At 41.0% G+C, this 12,509-nt stretch overlaps 1 protein-coding gene across 1 annotated transcript in view; it reads right to left on the bottom strand.

Annotated features, from left to right (window-relative positions):
* Positions 1 to 5,341: 5,341 nt before the first annotated feature.
* The window catches only part of BAIAP2L1 (BAR/IMD domain containing adaptor protein 2 like 1), a 29,232-nt gene continuing 22,064 nt past the window's right edge, over positions 5,342 to 12,509 (bottom strand). The window contains exons 8-14 of the mRNA XM_057383289.1: positions 11,970 to 12,137; positions 11,154 to 11,304; positions 9,845 to 10,052; positions 9,467 to 9,544; positions 9,031 to 9,196; positions 6,559 to 6,599; positions 5,342 to 6,026 (exon numbers count right to left, since the gene is read on the bottom strand). Coding sequence (XP_057239272.1) covers positions 5,951 to 6,026; positions 6,559 to 6,599; positions 9,031 to 9,196; positions 9,467 to 9,544; positions 9,845 to 10,052; positions 11,154 to 11,304; positions 11,970 to 12,137 — 888 coding nt within the window. The 3' untranslated portion in view covers positions 5,342 to 5,950. The remainder of the gene's footprint in view (positions 6,027 to 6,558; positions 6,600 to 9,030; positions 9,197 to 9,466; positions 9,545 to 9,844; positions 10,053 to 11,153; positions 11,305 to 11,969; positions 12,138 to 12,509) is intronic.

The raw sequence follows: 12,509 nt of genomic DNA, 5'->3' as shown, positions 1-12,509 counted from the left end.
TCYAAAYGCTTCTTGAACTCAGACAGGCTTGAGGCTTCTGGGATGGTCTAAGGAAAGACTTCAAAACAATCACTTACACATATAATGTATAATTTCAGCCAAAGTTTTGAAAATGAGCAGTCTGTTGTTAGTTATTTTTAAGTGACCGCACTTGAATAGTTTTCTTAAGTCATCAGGTGTGCCCTGCTGGAAGTACYCATTGTGGACTCTTCCCTAAAGCAAAATACCCTCCACAAAACCCTAGTTTAATGTTGGATCCTCAGTTTCCCGTTTAGGCTGTGAAAAAAATAAATCATGAGGAGAACTGTGACATCTTGATTACTGTGAGGCATAATACTGCACTGCTTAAAGGGTAGGACTCTTCTCAGCACTCTGAAATATTGTGGACCAGGGAATCCTGAGGATGAGTAAGTACCCGGTAGTGGTGTGTCACAGTCTCCTTTGTCACATGTTTGTTCCTMATTGTCTTTAGAGCAGGAGTCAAGSRTCCAGGTAGGAGGGAACAATCTCAATTGCTGGTTTTTTGAGTAGTGATGGAATTGATTGTTACTTGAGGAGAAAGGACAGCGAGGCTGAAAAGCATAATATTGGAAATATTCATGGGAGCCTGAAAGATCAGGTTCATATTCTGGAAGGTTACACTGGCTGCTTCTCTTGAAAGTTGGATTCAATCCTCTTGGACTTCTCAAAACCTAAAACAYAGTTCTAGTTTACTTCCATGTCCTGGAAACCTATTTAATGAAGAATGCAATGTGCAGCTACACCCTGAACAGAAAAGTTGTTGAAGGAGCATTGAAAAGTATCAAAAGCTATTAATACTATATGATAAACTTTGTTTTTAAGCTACCAGGTGAGTTGTTCCTGTTACTTTTCTGATTTGATGCATGATTGTTAGGCAAGTGCATCTGTTTTGGATCTTCTAATTGACATTTAAGGTTTGGCCAAGTCCTGTTTTTAAACTATTTTATGTTCYCAAGTACACATTGAGTCATTATGGGCACTGATTTTAGAGATTTTGTGGAATTGTCTATTTAGCTTGRAGAATGCAGCCTGGCTGCCTTACTTGTGCTCACTTTCATTTTCTTTTTCTCCATCTTTTGTTGTTGGGTAGAAGTCACTGCTCAGGAATGTTTGCTTTCCTGTTATTTAACAGAAGAAAGTTCCTTTTAAAAACTGTAAAAACATCTGATTAGAGCTGGAGTTRAGGCACTGGTGCTCCTGCAGGAGGGAAGGCTGCTGCTTTGGAGGTGTTTCAAGAGAGACAACAGCTTCTCCCACTGCCTCARTTCCTCTGCAGCCTCTGGGTAGGAAATGAGGCCTAAAGCATAAGGAAATTCAGATCAGTCTGTAAATACTGCCATGCCTCTTACTTGGAAGTGACTTTTAAGGATAATTGCATTTACATGTATGTACAGCTTGTGCTGAGGAAGTGGCAAGCCAGTGGCTACAGAGAGATTTGGGCTTCTTTTTGTGAATATGGATCAACAGCCATTCCAGATGCCACCAGGCTGAGGCTGGAGGAGCTGATACCTCTCTCCACAGAAATTAAAGCTGTAAACATCCAGTTCCATATATAATTGTCAGTTCTTTTGCAGCTTGCAGGTGGGATTTAAACATTCTTTACATAGCTGCTGCTGTTGCATTAGCCAGGAGATAATAAAGAAAAGCCGTCTGGTTTTGTTGGTATGTTCAGATTTACAGATTTTGTGTGTAGTTGATGAWCTGATGTTTCCATTGAAATCTAAACTTTGAAACTCAACCCACAGCAGTGGCAAGAGATGGGATATGATTTGATAATTCCATGTGGCTGGTCAGTAATCTGTGTGGAGGATAGCAGTTTTCTCAAGTGCAGTTTCTTTTCACATCTTGCAGAGCTTGTTGCATAKCCAGCCTGTCTCTGATTACCCGGGGTGATCCTTTGAGTGTATTTGTAAGATYTAAAATTGCTGATAAGCCCACATTTAAATACATAATGTAGTGATAAGTCCAGAAATGCACGTGTTAAATCATACCAATGCTGTGTTCACAGGTCTCATTATTGGCCCTCTGATCCTGAGCATTTGTCTTAAGATCTTAATGTTTTAAGAGTTACTTTGAAAAAGGGAGTTGTCTGAAAAATAATTTGGTTTTAAATACTTGTCAGTGGGAATAATTGACCTTACTGTATGGAGTTGGCAGCTGCAGTTATAGCTTAAATCCAAGATGCTGCTTGCAGTATAAATAAACCTTACCACTTTATTTTTAGAGTGGGAGTGGTGCAGTTATAATCAGCTTTTATGTGGTTTATGCTGTAGAAGAAAATTTATGTTTGGTTACGTTAGTGAATCTACAGTTTGAGTATGGAGTCTCTAATTACTCCACATCTCAGGTAAGATATACAAGCAAAAAATATTCATAGTCTCCCTTATAAAAAATATTTTTTCTCTTTTTAAATTTAGTAACTGGCTAAGCACTGGTTGGGTAAGTGTTCATCTAAAATTAGGTGGTGACATAATCAGCAGAAGCCAGGGAGTGTTTGTGTGGCTAATGCTGTGTGTAATGTGACAGTCAGACACGCTGGGAGCTCAGCAGGTACAGTGTTCCTGCCCCGTGTCCCTGGGAGCTCTGTCCCTGCTCTTTTCCAGGGCTGTCCCTGCAGTGCTCCCTGAGCCTCTCTTTGTCCCTCCTTGGTCTTTTCCTGGAGCTGGTGTTGAATAGGGATAGCAATTTTTTAATGTTTGGTTTTAGTTTAACTTGGCATTTTGCACTTCCACAAAACACTTCTCAGTAACTCTGCTGAGGGGGAAGGGAGTTTCTTTTAAACTCTGTTTCAAGTGTCAAGGGCATGTGCTGACARTAGATTTGGGCCCTGCAAGCTGATAAAGAGGGTTGATTGGAATGGGTCAGGCTGTGCTCATCTCTGCCTGGTCTGCAGCTCCTCGGGGCTGACCAGAATCCTGATTGATCCCTCTAATGTTTGATTAGTGTGTTTATTCTTTAAGGTCRTATCAGTGGACTGCTTGTACTCTTTACTAAGCTTACCTGTCACAAATGTGGGTTTCAGGGCAGGAACTGAATGTGGAATTATTAAGGAACAAGGAGAAGRTTTCAAAACAGTCATGAAGTAGGAGTTGGATGCCTGCAGGAGGGAAATGCTCAGGGTGTGTAGAAGGAAAAGAAGGCCATTGGTGTAAGAGCAGAGCAGGGCAGGAAATAAAGCAGCTGTAATGTGCTGTGTACARCATTTGCTGTGCAGTAACCAAACTAATGTTATTTGTGATATCATTGAAATGCCTGGAAAAGGGGCTTTGCCTGTCTTGGATCTGGAGTGTGAAAGCTGAACCTTGAATTGCTCAGAAATCTCCAGAGTGTGTGTGAGCCTCTCCACACAAAGCTGGGAATGCTCTGTGCTGCCAGGGGCAGGGGAGCAGCGGGCTCAGGGGAATCCTGGGCTGAAGTTCTCTGTAGCAGGCACAGACTGAGCAAGAAGAAACATTAACCAGGCTGTGCAATGCGGTGTTTGCAGAGTGCAGTTTGCTGAGGTGACCCCGGGCAGTGCTGTGAGTCYGTGACCCCTGAGCTGAGGGCAGTGSCCTGAGCTCCTCWGTGTCTGCACGGGCACAGTGTGGGTGCCAGGCAGGGACTGGCACAGCCTGTCCTGTCCTCCCACCCTGAGAGCCCACTGCTCCCCAGGGCCAGCAGTGCAGGGCTGATGGTGACACASAACTCTGCTCAGCATCACCATCACCACCAGAAATGTCTGCAGGATCAGCCAGACAGATACATTGCCAAAGTGGAGTTGGGACTCAGCTGGAGCCAGGTGACATCAATAATTGGTTCTCCTGCAGTTCTAAAGGGATATCAGGTTTTGAAAGTTGAAACCAGGAACAAAGCTAGAACTTTGTGCTTTATCTCGCTCTATAAAATCATGTGGTTTCTGTGACTGCCAGGCACTGAGTGGTGAGTGGGGGCAAACTGGTGAGTGTCCTTGACTGAGTCTGTTTTCCCTTTTTGCAGGGTTGGCGTGTTGGAGGACACCTTCACCTGTCTCGGTGTTTTGTGTGCCATTGTATTCTTTCCAATTGGGATTCTGTTCTGCCTCGCCCTGAGGCAGAGAAGGTGCCCAAACTGTGGGGCAGCTTTTGGCTGAGGGCATGAACCTGGACGTGCTTTCGGGAGCTACAACTGTTAGCGTTCTCTTTCTAATGTAAATGTCATGTACAATCATTTTATTTGCTTCAGACCTGTTTTGTAAAGTGTGAAGGAATTTAGTCTCTTGCATGTAATTTAAACTTAATCTTTTATGAGCATGTGCATTGCAAAACATGAAAACCTGACTTGTTTTCCATGTTTAGTGGCACCTGTTGAAAACTAAATAAATCTGCTTTTCCTTTTGCAATCCTCAACTTGCAGCTGGATTATTAAGTATTTTACTGACATGTCTGATACCAGGGAGGCTGAAGCAGAGTTGTAATCCTAGCTACAACCAAGGGTAAGTATTTGCCAGAACTTTTCTGATGATGGTTTGCTYCATGCAGGGGCTGCTGTTGGTTCAGCCCTGAGTAAAGGTTTGTGCATCTCAGATTGTTTAATTCTGACACTGAATTATTGAAAACTCAGCCAGCGTTGATGTGCCTCTCCTGTGCTTTAGAAGATRGGCTCAGGTTTAGTGAGCCYTCTGCAAAGCTGGTGTTTCACAGGGCCTGGTGGATGTTTATGCAGKGCTCTGGCAAATTGTCCTCGGCCTTGAACTCCAAAGGCAGGGTGACAGGAGCCAGCACATGATCACAACCTATTTATTGCTATTAAGTAACTGAAAGGCATTTCACATGACTTGAATTCAGTTTATAGTAGTAGAAGCAGGCACCACTCAACGAATGAGCCAGAGGATGCTGCAGGAAAAATGGGCATTTGTAAAATACAATGATTTACAGTAAGGATTAATCACTGACACAGTCACAATGGACTTCAGAGCAGGTGGGAAATATTCCCTGAGCTGGGCAGGGATGTGGAGTCAGTCCCAGGCTCATTTCTGAGGTGGTGATTACTGTAGGAGAAGGCTTTTGGACAAGCTGGCTCCACTGCATTGCCACATGTGAGCCTGAGGTAACAAAACTGTTCAGCTCTGCTGTGGCTGAAGTTAAAAGCTCAATTTTGCTTCACTCAGCTACTGCTCTGGGCCAACACTCAGGCCTTTGCTCAGTTCCTGAACCAAAAAAAAACAGCTTTAAGTTGTTTTCCTTTTGGGTAGGCTRCAGTAATGGAGGAACTTGAAAGGCAGCTTTTTATAKTGKCATTTGAGAAACAATCATGGCACTRCTTTATGATGACCTTTTATCAGACTAAAGCTTGACAACACTATTTAAAGACAAAATTATCCTGGAAGAACGTGTTGACAGTATAACATTAGGCTGAAAATGAWTTTCTGTTGACACTTGAAATTTGTGTGTGAACATTAAGCAARGCATTACAAGTTGTCTGTTCTTAAGGGATAAATATTTATTTATAACCTAAGGTATTTTTCTTACACAAAATAACGTATAATCATTTATACAGGCAATTCTCTATTCTGAAATAAGGCAGTTGTTACATTTTTCTCTTTGGAAAAAAAAAAATCACTGTTATCTTCTTTAGTAGGTGGCATATGCAGGCTTATATTCTAGAACTTACCATTGCAGCTTCCAAGTAGTGAATGCCAAAGAATCTGTGAGCTATTACTTCCACTGATTCACTMGAGTATCCAAACTATCTCCAGTATTTTTATAATTCCTACTACAAAAAAAGGCATACTGTAAAATCAAGCCCAAGTGCTCAAACACTAGCCCAAAGCAATTACCTCATGAGAAACTACAGGTTTAAAAACATCAGAGCTCCATTCTGGTATGTGTCTATTGTACAGTAATTACATTTAAATAAATTTTTAGGACATGTTGGGACAGTAATTGTTGAGAAGGAAGAAGCCCACGCGTGTTCATCGGATAATYGGTGCTGATCTGTCATTTGTCACTGTGGGTCTGAGTTTCACCGTTGCAAAAGGGTTTTCTCCACTGAAAAGAAATGCATAAAGTTACTTGAAAGTTTGCTGCAATCCAGCTGCAAATTTATTCATTCAGCTTCTTCGTCCAAGCTGTCATCAAACAGTAAGTTATGGTTCTGAGACTAAGGGATTCTGTGCAACTCTTAGTTTAACTTGAATTTTAAAACCAAGTTACATATGAAGAATCATTTCTCAGTGATCCARAAATGTGGGAAGTTAATGCCCAGTTACATCTGGACTTTTTKAAGCAGCTCCCRGTCTTCAAAGATTTTTGCTTTTAMCCCTCAAAGACAGTTTAAGAAAGGWTTAAGTCCTGGTCCCTGACTAATTACTGGAGAAACACATTGTTTTCTGAGAAGGGCCTGTGTATTGTACTGCTCTTGATGCCACTCTTGAGGAAAGTGCAACTAATTTTAGCCATATTGTTCTACCAGTGCTGGGAAAGGTCACAGAGAAATTTATGATAAACATTTCCCCTTATAATCGACAAAATAAAACAATACAAAAATCAACACAATCCAATTAGTGTAAAAGTATCTTACCTTAGAAAAGGTGGTTTTATAATGCCATTCATGTCAGGTTTCTGTAAAAAAAAATACACATATTTATATGAATTTATAGAAATACACTMCAGGTGATCTTGCTGTCCTGTAAGGGAAACAGACCCTGTCATTACTCTGTATGGCCAAATTGGTTTTAATATTTCAGATTTGAGTGCTGAATCAAAGCCTGCCAGGCTTTCCTTTCCCGGCACACTGGGTTTCAGATCTCATTCAGCAGGTTCTTAACTCCTGCTTGGTTTGTGATTCCAGTGAAATTGCTCAAGTACATCAGCTGTAAATAGACCTTAGAATTAGGCTTAATTACCCTTTAAAATTAAGAAAAATAACCAAATGCCTGAATTACATCTTCCTGAACACCAGCCCTCCTCAAAACCATGTCAATGCTGAGTCTCTTTTTACAGTTGATATTGTTGTGTGTATCATTGTCTTGTGTAGCACAGCATGAACAATTTATCTGGCAAGAACAACTCCTCATCTTTATTTCTTGAAATCCTGAGCTATTTTTTCTGTGTATTCTGAAATAAAAATAAGATGCCTTGAATCATTTCCTGCTCAGTGGAGGCCCAGTGAGCAGACTGTTTTACACGTATGTAAATCCTGTCTGAGTGTACCAGCCAGCCCAGTATAATGTTGGGCTTATTTCCAAAGCCTGTGGAGCTCTGGGGGTTGGTGACTTGCAAGGAAGCAGGATAAGCAAGGAATCTGCAAGAATGAAAATAGTGACTTTGGAACAAAACATTTGGTTTTTTGCAACAGCCCTAAGATGGGGTCACAGTAAAAAGGCGCTGCTGTGACTCAGGAGGTGCCTCAACAAAAATGGGTATTGTTTTATACTCCAGAATTTCTAATTTATTTTATTCTTGCTTTCCCTGCGGAAATCTAGATTATCARAAAAGATGTACTTGTTTTCCACTCCTAGGAGCTATCAGTTTCCATTCTGGCTCCAAGTGACTGTACTGCTCTAATTAGAGCTCTGCCATTCCTCTTGGGTTTCCAGTTCAGCCTTCAATTTATTCCCAAAGCCCCTGACCTAATGGCACAAACCAAAACAACCCTGGAGGTGATTCTTCCTGAGAACAAGGAGCCCAGCAGAACAGTGCAGGGATCCTGAGACCATTTCACAAATTCCAGAATTGTTTTAAGCTCTTTAGTCAGTCCCAGGGCACAGAACTGTGGGTGCTGCACTGGCTCCTTCCAAGGCTTTGGACAAAATCACCCCTGAGGGCCAGGGTGATCTCAGCTCTCACCAGGCTCAGGGAGATGTTGTGTAAAGGCTCATGGCTTCTTCATTCAAAAATGAAAACCACTACTGTGTCAAAATATAGATGCTGATCTTCAGAATAATTTTAGAAGTTCCCAGATACTTATTCTCAAAGTGACTGAACACTGAGATTTAGGTTGTATTTCTTGATCATCATTTAATGCAGCAGAAAAGCTTCATTCCTCACAGAAACCCATCCCAGAAACACAACATCACAGCACAAACTACACACTTCCTACAYCCCAAGGTTCATAACTGAGAAATAAACCCACTTACTTGAATGTGGATTCAAATAGATATGCTAATATTAGACTGTTCTGGCTCCCCAAAAAAGTGGAGATCTTTTCCATAGGAATATTCATRTGGAAAAAAAGAAGATATCCCAAAACATGACTCATAGGGAAATGGGATGAGATCYGTAACTGAGAGGAGCTTCACAAATATCTGGCAACAACTTTCATTCTTTCCTTTGCATTTTTAATATTTGTAAAGTGAGGTAACCTTTTCTTTTAGGAACTGGATACAAGTCTGTGATTTATTACAGTAGTGCTTGCTTTGAAAACACTCTATTCACTCAAGAAACAAAACTAATACAATTCCTTTCCTCCTGTTCATTAAAATTCTGTATTTCTCCATACCTCTGAAATGCAGATAACAGCCTAAAATAAATATGTTACTCTCAATTTATGTAATTTATGCCATGCTTGTGTCTTTCCCACGTTTTCTATTTTTTTCTAGAGTGACGCATTGGAACTTACTATATTATTTATTTATATATATATATATATATATATATTTGTTTATGTAAGTTATATTTTGGTTATTATTAAGTGAATGCTTCTATTGTTAGTTATTTTAAACACAGTTCATTTTCTTTGCTTGTCCATGTAGCCAAAAAACCCCTCTAATGCCCAACACCTCGAGTAAGAAATGCTGTTCATGTACCCAACATTTAATGGAACAGCAGAGGAGTTTTCTGTCAAGACAACCACTGTTTCCTCATACCTTTCCATTTCACAAATACCTTTCCAAACTGTCATCCTTTGGACTCTTCCACCACTAATCAAGATGTGGTGTACGAAGCTTTCAGTTTCTGATTTTTCTATTTCTTAGTGTTATTTCTGTAAAGCACAAATTCCCAAAGGGCAGTTCAGTTTGTCCCCGTGAGCAGATTTGGGGTCAGCACTCACCACGCCTCCCTGCTCCGCTCTGTCCGGGGCAGATTTCACTGCAGCCCCCTTGGCAGGCTCTGTCCGTCTGTCTGTCTGCAGAGCCCCCACGTAGTCGGGGGGTGGGAGCACAACTTCTCCCTTCTCCACCAGGTTCACAGAGCTGACACTTCGGATTGGGGCAGGGCTGCAAGGCAGAAGGCACAAACACCACTGTGAGATGCCAGAATCCATTTCCCCCTGCTCTTCAGCACCAGGGGCTGTGTGTGAATAATGGGGACAGTGCCCTGGAGTCACTGGAATGAGTTAAAGCTGTTCTAAAGCTGCTGCTTGGGTCTGTCCTACACACTGCTAGAGTATTTACATTACTGCACCTCAACGTGAGCACAAAAATAACATTTTAAATAAATGTTAGTGAAGATCTGGGCATTTCTGCAAGTGCCACTGAAAATGTTACCTTGGCACTGGGGCAAARGCTTTTTCTTCTGCTGATTCATCCAGTGGTCTGGTGTATGATGATGGAAACCATCCTTTTCTGTAATGGAAAAGGGTTTTTATATTATATKATATAAAATCAGAACTTTCAAAATCCACAACAGTGGATAAAACAGGAGACTCAGCAAACAGATTTAATKTTTGAAGAAACCAATTTTCACCAAATTAGTGTGTAAAACTAAATATGTGCAGAGATTTTCCTTAGGGAGAGACTCCAAGTCTCTGGTCAGTGGCAGCCAGTAAAAAATGTGGAAAACCATTTACTGATGTCTGCTGACAAAATCAGAGTAGACACACTTTTATTTCACATTCAGGGTGGGTGATAAGTTGATTATCTTACAGTCTGGTTGTGTCGTGCTCCCCATAAAGCCAGCCATCCTTTTCCTCAGCCACCAGCAGGGTGATGATGTCCCCCTGGGCAAAGCTGAGCAATGTCTTGTTGTTCCCAGCAGTGTGTGGGAAGATTGTCTTCACTTTTTGCCTTTTTATTATATTTAGTCCCGTGGCAACAGAGGTTGAACGTGATAAACTGGCATCATCTGAATTCTCTGTCAAAAAAAAMCCCAAACAACAAAAASCCAAAGAAAAATTAGACACRAAAATAAATGGAATTGTAATCTCAGAGGAAAAAAAATAAAGGAAAACTCAAGTGCAAATCAAATTCTGAGACTTTGCACATAGACACCTCTTACTGCCAGTGTTTATCACCATGAAGTTCTTAAACTGCCTTTATTGTGCCTTTATCTGCACACACCCAGATTAAYAAAGTGAAACCAACAGGCATAAAAACTTCTGCAAGTTTTAACTGGCTACTTCTTTCCTCTTTTGACATGAAAAGCAATAAACAATCACAGCTGTAAAAAGTCTTTGAAAATCTTCCATTTAAAAAAAAAAAGGAACTGTGTATAAAATCCAGCTTTCACTTTCAAATGTGCCTCAGCACTCAGCTTTAGCATTGAGGGGACTTGCAGATACTTGGCACTTTCTGGACACCAAATATTTATCAGAAAAAAAAAGAAAGGAGGTCAAAACTATGTTATTTGACTAGTACAATATATTGTAAATGTATTTTTAAGGAAGAAATGTGGAATTGCTATTACACATCAAAGAGTTCTGCAGTTCTTATGCTGTGATCTAGGCCTGGTTCTTTCCTATATCAGAGAAATTAAAAAGTCAAGATACTAGAGATTTGGGAAGCAAATCTTATTAGGATTTTAAATTTCAGGAAAGAACTACAAGACTGTTCATTTTGTTTCATGTGCATTCTTCCCTTGCTGCTGCCTGTCCCTAAAGAAAACCAGAGTGATGCTATCAGAGAGTTTATGTTTGTTTGTGTGCACTGAAACACTCAGATGTGTCCTTTTCAAAATGATGGAATCTCTTCTGCTGCTACACTGGGAGCCATGAGAGCATTGGGTTAATTATGACATGCAGAAAGTGATTAAAATAGAAACCACCTGTCCTGGCCTGCATTGTACTGCAACAATTCTCTTCTAACACACTTCTCCCCTGTCAGGTAAAATCCTTTGTAAAGGATTTCCTACTGCTCTGTCCATCCTGGAATCCACATCACTGYCATTGTGAACCCTGCAGTGATCTGAGCCCTGCAGGATGCCACTCACACTCMCACTGAAGGGACACTCACTCACCTGCTGAGTGGTTCAGTTTTTCAGAAGGTGCTTTGGGAGCTGCTGCAGGGTTGTTGAACATATCCACGAGTGGGCTCGTGTAGGCCTTGCCCGTGGGAGCCGGGGGCACTTTGGATGCATTTTCTTGGTGAGGATAAAAATCATTTCCAATCTGGAGTCACAAAMACAAAATACCACAATACTGAGGAGACAGCAGTAATGTTTCTGCAAGATTAGATTCTAGAGAGCAGTGCTTCAATATTCCTCAATGATACACATTGGATACACAAAGCCCACACATTCCTATGGAATTGCTGATASAGGCTTTCTAAAAGGCTTGGTAACTACTTGGTGGGAAGGTTACAATAGCCTTTTTCCTGCAAATAGCATGATGATCTCCAGATWTTTCTGGTTTAGAAATTTACTACAATCATTTAGAAATTCAACAACTAATGATGGCACAACATCCAAATCAGAAGAAATGAGAATTTCACCTGTACTCCAATAAGCTAATAATTATGAAGGGAAGAAGGCAAGAAAATAAAAAACAAGTTTGTGTTGAATTACTGAGTACGTAATTATTATTACTTACACAAAAGGATGCAGGAAATGCAATGGTTGGAATAAAAGCAGCCCTGAGGCTGAGCTCTGCAGGAGAAGCCCTGGGCACCCAGAGAGCTGAGCTTTGGCCAAGTGCTGCTCCCTTCTCTTTATTTTCCCCACAGCAGTGTTTAATGGTTTTGCTTCCATAGCCAATCCCAGCATATTCCAGCTGTTATACACTCTGAGTACAACTCCACACCCAGCCCAGAGCCCACAGCACGAGGAACCACATACCAGGGTGTTTCTCTTCACCATGGGCGAGGGCTGCGGCGTTCCCGACACCGGCGTGGAGCCGGGGGTCCGGATTTCATCRATCATCATTCTGACTTTTTCAGGCACTTTGGTGGCATCACTACAGATCTCCTCCCAGCCAGGCAGCTTCGTTTTTAGGAAGTCTGCACACTGCATCCRAGTTAAAAGATTCTTGTCAAAAACAGGCTTTTTCATAAACTTGCACAAACCTACTGGTTAACTTTCATTACACCAAAATGTTTGCAGCAGCAAAATGGAAGCGTTTTCTAAGATTTTTCTAAGGAATATCTCTGAAACAAATAAGATGTTGTAAAAATATACAGTCTTTTGCAAGGTCAGATACTGGAAATAACCTGATCAGTCCATGTATTTTTTCCTTAATCCATGATTTTAAAAAAGTCAGAGTAATATAACCCTTATAACCCTTGATTGCTGTTACAATACATTTCATAGAATGGTGGATTGTAAACATTTTCTGTGAATTAATCACCACACTCATCGGGCACATTCCTCAGCTGTTTG

Source organism: Malurus melanocephalus, unplaced genomic scaffold (genome assembly GCF_030028575.1).
Source record: "Malurus melanocephalus ecotype Western Australia unplaced genomic scaffold, MMel_1.1 scaffold_621, whole genome shotgun sequence".
Lineage (NCBI taxonomy): Eukaryota > Metazoa > Chordata > Aves > Passeriformes > Maluridae > Malurus > Malurus melanocephalus.
The sequence above is the reverse complement of the archived record's forward strand: the minus strand, read 5'-3'. Positions and strand labels throughout refer to the sequence as shown.